The sequence below is a fragment of the Eurytemora carolleeae genome, unplaced genomic scaffold, assembly GCF_000591075.1.
Source record: "Eurytemora carolleeae unplaced genomic scaffold, Eaff_2.0 scaffold287, whole genome shotgun sequence".
Taxonomy (NCBI): Eukaryota; Metazoa; Arthropoda; class Copepoda; order Calanoida; family Temoridae; genus Eurytemora; species Eurytemora carolleeae.
In genome coordinates, this window is record NW_019396221.1 from 12,935 (window position 1) to 20,108 (window position 7,174).

Consider the following 7,174-nt stretch of genomic DNA (forward strand, 5'->3'; position numbering starts at 1 on the left):
CTCCAGTATACCTGGTTCATAGGAGTATACCCCAGTATAACTGTTTCACAGGAGAATATTCCAGTATACCTGGTTCACAGGAGTATACTCCAGTATACCTGGTAAAAAAGAGTATACTCCAGCATACCTGGTTCATAGGAGTATACTCCAGTATACCTGGTTCATAGGAGTATACTCTAGTATAATATATAGCATAATATACTATACAGAGTATACTTGTTACTTTAGCCCTATTTGTTGTTACTTGAGTCTTATTTGTTGTTGCTTTAGTCTTATTTGTTGTTACTTTAGTCTTATTTGTTGTTACTTATCTATTCTAGATTAAATCAAACTTCTGATTTTTTTAAGGAACGATGGCCATTGGACATTTATCAACTACCAAAGAAATGAGATAATGAGAGATATATTTATATTCAATTAAATAAATACTAGAGTAAGATTCATACGATACTTAATGTTTCTTGGATCCAGTTTACATAGTTCAGAATATTAGTATAGACTCCAGGTACTCCCTGCTCTCCACAACCCACTCCCCAACTAAAATAATAATATTACTGTAGACTTAATGTTTTTTGGATCCAGTTTAAATAGTTCAGAATATTAGTATAGACTCAAGGTACTCCCTGCTCTCCACAGCCCACTCCCCAACTATAATAATATTAGTTTAGACTCCAGGTACTCCCTGCTCTCCACAACCCACTCCCCAACTAAAATAATAATATTACTGTAGACTTAATGTTTCTTGGATCCAGTTCACATAGCTCAGAATATTAGTATAGACTCCAGGTACTCCCTGCTCTCCACAGCCCACTCCCCAACTAAAATAATAATATTACTGTAGACTTAATGTTTCTTGGATCCAGTTCACATAGCTCAGAATATTAGTATAGACTCCAGGTACTCCCTGCTCTCCTCAACCCACTCCCCAACCAAAAATAATATTAGTAGAGACTCCAGGTACTCCCTTCTCCTCACTACCCACTACCCAATTATAATAATATAGACTCCAGGTACTCCCTGCTCTAGGCAAGCCACTCCCCAACTATTATATTATTAGTAGAGACTCCAGGCATTGCCATCTTTGCATAAAAAATTTGTTTTCTTTAATGTCAAAAACGTTTTCGTTTTTCTCCATTCAGCTGTCTCCAATTCCCAATGCAAGGCTAAACATATTCAGAATTTTACCTAATTTAGACTTTATAAAAGTTAATTAGAGTTTAAATTGAGAACATTTTATAATCTGGAAATTTAAAAAAATAATATCGATTACCAACTTAAAAAAATGTTTACCTGACGAGCCCAGCAAGAACAGCTCCGTTCTGATTCTCTTTTTCGCAGACCAGAGGTCCACCGCCATCCCCGGAGCATGCATCCTTACCCGCCTCTCCTCCTGCACACAGCCAACCATGATGCATTTTAAACCTAAATAAAGTCAATCATGATGCATTTTAAACCTATATATTATATAGCCATCCATGATTCATTTTAAACCTAAATATAGTCAATCATGATGCACCTTAAACCTATATAGCCATACATGATGCATTTTAAACTTAAATATACCCAACCATGATGCATTTTCAACTTTAATACAGCCAAGAAGTTTAAACCTAAATATAGAAAAGCATGATTCATTTTAAATCTAAGTAAACTCAACTATGATGCATTTTAAACCTAAACAATGCAATGATGCATCTTAAACTTAAATATAACTAATTATGATGTATTTAGAAACTATTTACAGCCAACCATGATGCATTTTAAACCTAGATGTAGCCAACTATGATGCATTTTAAACCTAGATGTAGCCAACTATGATGCATTTTAAGCCTGAATTTAACCAACCACAATGCATTTTAAATCTACATATAACCAACCATGATGCATTTAAACCTATATGTAGCCAACTATGATACTATGAAACCTGACCATTATGCATCTATAACGTATTTATTGCTTCTTAAGCTTAATTATACCTTACCATGCATGATGCATGAATTTAAAAATGCCCACGTATGATTCACTTTAAACAGAAGTAACCCCAAACATGATGCATCTGAAAGCATGTTTTTATACCCAACCATGATGCAATAGATATAAAACTGAAATGCAATCATGATGCATACATGATACTCCTTGTAATTCATGATGCAAACTACCTTGTTCCTAAGCCTGCATGTCTGAGAGCAGTTTCACAAACCAAGGGATCAACTATATTAACATCCACCTCCTGTAGGATAGCCTGGTACTCACCCTAAAACAAAATAAAAATACTAACAAATATTTTTAAAGCTATTTTGTTACCTTTTGAAGAAATGCATCTTTTCCCCAGCCTGTCACCCAACATTTAGAACCAGCGGGGGGAGGATACTTAAAAAAAGTTTTGTGTTAGTTTTTTGTCAAAAACGTTATTGTTTACCATTTCTCAAGTTATTTTTTTCAGAAGCACAGACTTAAATCTTTTAAAAAAACAACTAAAAAATAAACTTTGTTTAATATTTTAATCAGTCCAGATCTTTAAGAGAATTGGATGTAAACGGTCTTTAAAATCTCCAAATATCCCAAAATGCCCAGAATATTTATCTGAAAAATCTTACACTTGGTAAACAGATTGGAGACACATGGGGATAAGTATTCCAGTCTATTTCGTGCAGAAGTCTGAAATCAAGAAATCAAGAAATTAATCAAGAATCAATCAATCAATCAATCAATTAACATCTACAAGCTAACGAACAACAATCAACCAAACAACAATAACCAAACAACCTATCAATCAAATCAGCCATCAAATCAATTAATCACCCAAACAACGTACCATCAAATCAACTATTAAATTAATTAATCAACCAACCATCCAATCCACAAACTACCGAAAAAAAATCTACCTAACAAGCAACAAGTCAGCATATTAAACAACCAATTGTTCAATCAAAATTCAGTCAACCATCTAAAATAAATAAAACAAAACAGAAAACCCTTAAAAATGTCAGTACATCAGTGCACTCAGTGCACTTCAGCTTGCTGAAAAAATATCAACAAACTTTGAGTTTATTTACAATTTGTTTAGGAGGAATGTCAACACTGCAGTACATTGACGTCATTGACAAATCAACCAATCAATCGATATATTAAGTTGATGATTTTTCAATGAATCAAATCCTACTTTGACCAGTGTGTGTAGTAAACTTAAGGTTATGGTTTATTACTATTAATCTGTAGTGCAGACTGCTAAGAAACTGGTTTATTGTTTACACTTCTATTCAAACCCTTAAAACACCACTTCCTGAATTTATTCTTTTAATTTCGGCCTCGGCCTTATTTCGATTTATTCTCAGTATATTGTTATAACTAATAAAAAAGCTTACTTATTTTTTACCTGATGATTGCAATATCGTTCTGTAGACTACCAGGGTAGAATCTTTCATGAATAAATATATCGCTAACAGGCAAGCTACCATGCTCATACAACTGAAAAAAACCGGAATATGTTCTAAAATTAAGATATATCCTGAGGTTTGAAATTTTAAATGAAGAAATGAACTAGATAAGATAATCCCCGAGAGTTGAACTCTAATCCTATAAACCCGTCCCTCATTGGTCAACGCTTGAACATTGCACCAATAAGAAGCAAGAATTTTAGAATTTGACCATTCAGAGATCAGTAAACTGGCATCAGTTGACACATCAATCGAGTTAAAACTCTTTAATTCAAAATTGTTTGGTGATTGAGTTCTAAGTAATGCTCATTCAAAAGTTTCCGACTGTGGACACTTGTAAGCAAGTGTTATTATAGATGCTCCTAGCAAAAAAACTGATAAATCCTTCCCCAAATCAGTCATAGATTAAAGATTTGATTTGACAATCCGTCGATTAATGATAACGTCCTTGTTTGCTACCTTTATATCAACTGATTAATCAATACCCCCTGCCTGCTACCATCAGCTGATTAATCAATACCACCCGCCCCCGGCTGCCTGCTACCTCTATATCAGCTAGATCTTTAAATGCCCCCCCCCCCCGGCTGCCTGCTCCCTTTATATCAGCTGATTAATCAATACCTACCTGTCAGTTACCTCTATATTAGCTGATTAATCAATACCCTCTTGTCTGCTACCTCTATATCAGCTGATTAATCAATACCTTCTTGTCTGCTACCTCTATATCAGCTGATTAATCAATACCTTCTTGTCTGCTACCTCTATATCAGCTGATTAATCAATTTCCCCCCCCCCCTGCCTGCTACCTCTATATCAGCTGATTAATCAATACCCCCCGTCTGCTACCTCTATATCAGCTGATGCGTCCCAGTCTCCAACCCTGACGGTTAACTCCTCCGGGAATAGAGATTTAACGCAGTGCGCCGCGGTCACAATGTGGGAACCATCCAGAACTGCGCCTCCGCAAATATATCTAGTAACAAAATCGTTAAATTTTTTCCACAAAATCATTTCAATCAAGGCATGCTTTGCAGGTCAAATTGGTCAAGGAAACTGAAAGCAAAGTAAAATTTCTTAATAACCTAAAATTAATTATTGGATTTGTTTATCCATAGATTCAGGTTGCAAACAAATTTATGGAGGGTTTATAAAACGTCAGTTATAAAAAGCCGTTTCTTTAAATGATTTTAATCCCATCACTCCCATGAAATAGGAACTTTAAAATGGACGAAATAACTCCTCCTCTCTCCTCTTCCTCCTCCTCCTGGGGGGGGGGGGGGATAAGTTGAACTTCAGTTTCCAGAAACTAAAATTAATAAACATCTAGAAGTAGTTAACTATGTAGACTTAGTTGAACCATTGCTTAAGAACCACTTAAGCACAAGAAAAAGGTGTTAACTTAGTCTTCTCTACTTCTCATTGTTAATTAAGTTCTGATACTTACTCTCCAGGTTGACCGGTAGGTTTGTTGGTAAGAATTGCAGCATGCCAAGGATATTCACCAAACTCTACAATATCAACAATATTTGGAAACTTTAAAATTAATAATATTGACAAATTAATATCATTAGTATTTTTCTCTAGTATTTATTACTCTAAGAGCACATTAAAAATCAAGGAATATATGCAAGATTAGCTTAGGACAAAATCAAGGAATCATTTACAGGATTCAGGAATCATATATAGGATTCAGGAAGTCATTTATAGGATTCAGGAATCATTTTATAGGATTCAGGAGTCATTAATAGGATCCAGGAATCATTTATAGGGTTCAGCAATCATTTATAGAATTTAGGAATCATTTATAGGATTTAGGAATCATTTATAGGATTCAGGAATCATTTTTAGGATTTAGGAATCATTTATAGGGTTCAAGAATCATTTATAGAATTCAGGATTCAATAATAGAATTCAGGAATGATTTATGGGGTTCAGGAGTCATTTATAGGATCCAGGAATCATTTGTAGGGTTCAGCAATCATTTATAGAATTTAGGAATCATTTATAGGATTCAAGAATCATTTTTAGGATTTAGGAATCATTTATAGGGTTCAGGAATCATTTATAGAATTCAGGATTCACTAATAGAATTCAGGAATGATTTATGGGGTTCAGGAATCATTTTTAGGGTTCAGGAATCATTTATAGAATTCAGGATTCATTAATAGAATTCAGGAATCATTTATAGGGTTCAGGAATCATTTTTAGGGTTCAGGAATCATTTATAGAATTCAGGATTCATTAATAGGGTTCAGGAATCATTTGTAGAATTCAGGAATCATTTTATAGGGTTCAGGAATGATTTATATGGTTCAGTAATCATTTTTAGGATTCAGGAATCATTTTAAGGGTTCAGGAATCATTTCTAGAATTCAGGATTCATTAATAGAATTCAGGAATGATTTAGAGGGTTCAGGAATCATTTAAAGGGTTTAGGAAATAATCATTGGATTCAGGAATCATTTATATGATTTCAAAATTAATGATAGGGTTCAGGTATCATTTAGAGAATTCAGGAATATACAGGATTCAGGAATCATTTATAGGGTTTAGGAATCTTTTAAAGGGTTTAGGAATCTTTTAAAGGGTTTAGGAATTATTCTTAGGATTTAGACAACATTTAGAGAGTTCAGGAATCATGTATAGGTTTAAGAAATTAGTTTTAGGGTTCAAGAATTATGTATAGTGGTTATAAGAATCATTTTTAGGATTCAGGAATCATTCAAAGGATTTATGAATTATTTATCAGGTTCAGAATTTCAGAAATCATTTACAGAAATTATTTATAAGATTCAGGAATATAGCATTCAGAAATCATGAACAGGATATACGAACTATTTATAAGATTCATGAATCATTTGTAGGGTTAAGGAATCATTTAGCGGGTTCAAAAATTATTTATAGGGTTCAGAAATTATTTATAGAATTTCAGAATCATTTACTAGGATTTAGAAATCATTTATAGGGTTTCAGAACCATTTAAACAGTTCAGAAATCAGTTAAAGATACAAAAGATCCGTAAAAATTCACAAGAGTTCAGAAATCATTATTTAAATATTCAGAACAGATTCATGGCTCAAAACAAGATTCCAAAAGTTATAAAGATCATTCATATTTTTCAGAGCTGAAACTAGACAAATCTGTTTTTTTAAGTTTCTAAAAAGAATATTTGTGTATTCCTGTATCACTGTCTAGATCCTGCGAATTCCCCCGGCCCAGCATAGCGTTCCTAAACCGTACTCCACACGCAGGAGCAGTAGAGTGATGGTCGGGACCACCGCCTCCCTCTCCACCCACACCCCGGGGAGTAGCGACAGTAGGGAGTAGAGCAGGAGCATGGTTGTCGAACAGGAACCAGCCACCGAAACAGGAGCTGGTAAACAGGAGGAGAAGGATAAACAGCATTTTAGTCTTACAGTTTTTACACAGCTGTAACCTCAAATTATTTAGAGTACTCTGTACAGTTGTTTACAGTACATATTTTATTATGTACATAGACTGGAATGTATTCTGTAAACTTAGAAATTGTAATACTGAGTAGAAATGAGGTATGGAGGATAGGGATTACTGTAACGTATTGAGACTTTTATTAGCAATGTTGACCCATACAGCAACGATTGTAAATAAGAGTCGTAAATTTCCTTGAATGGTGTTATGGCGTGGGCCAAGCTTGTTAATCACTATTTACTGACAGCTATTTGTATACTCAAGCCTGCAATTTCTCAGCAGCATCAGAG

General features: G+C 34.2%; 1 protein-coding gene across 3 annotated transcripts; it reads right to left on the reverse strand.

Moving 5' to 3' along the window:
* Positions 1 to 387: 387 nt before the first annotated feature.
* Positions 388 to 6,922, reverse strand: LOC111698566 (ovochymase-1). Of its 3 annotated transcripts, none has more exons than XM_023468921.1 (9): positions 6,617 to 6,920; positions 4,882 to 4,945; positions 4,284 to 4,410; positions 3,377 to 3,468; positions 2,598 to 2,658; positions 2,305 to 2,370; positions 2,160 to 2,254; positions 1,291 to 1,422; positions 388 to 537 (listed from the first exon to the last, which is right to left on the reverse strand). In XM_023468921.1, exons 1-9 carry the CDS (start codon positions 6,840 to 6,842, stop codon positions 441 to 443), a joined length of 960 nt encoding a protein of 319 aa, XP_023324689.1. In that variant the 5' UTR covers positions 6,843 to 6,920; the 3' UTR covers positions 388 to 440. The 3 variants fall into 3 exon arrangements, with proteins under 3 accessions (XP_023324689.1, XP_023324690.1, XP_023324691.1); XM_023468922.1 differs by lacking the exon at positions 388 to 537 and adding an exon at positions 714 to 818 and having other exon boundaries at positions 6,617 to 6,922; XM_023468923.1 differs by lacking the exon at positions 388 to 537 and adding an exon at positions 844 to 929 and having other exon boundaries at positions 6,617 to 6,918.
* Positions 6,923 to 7,174: the final 252 nt, after the last annotated feature.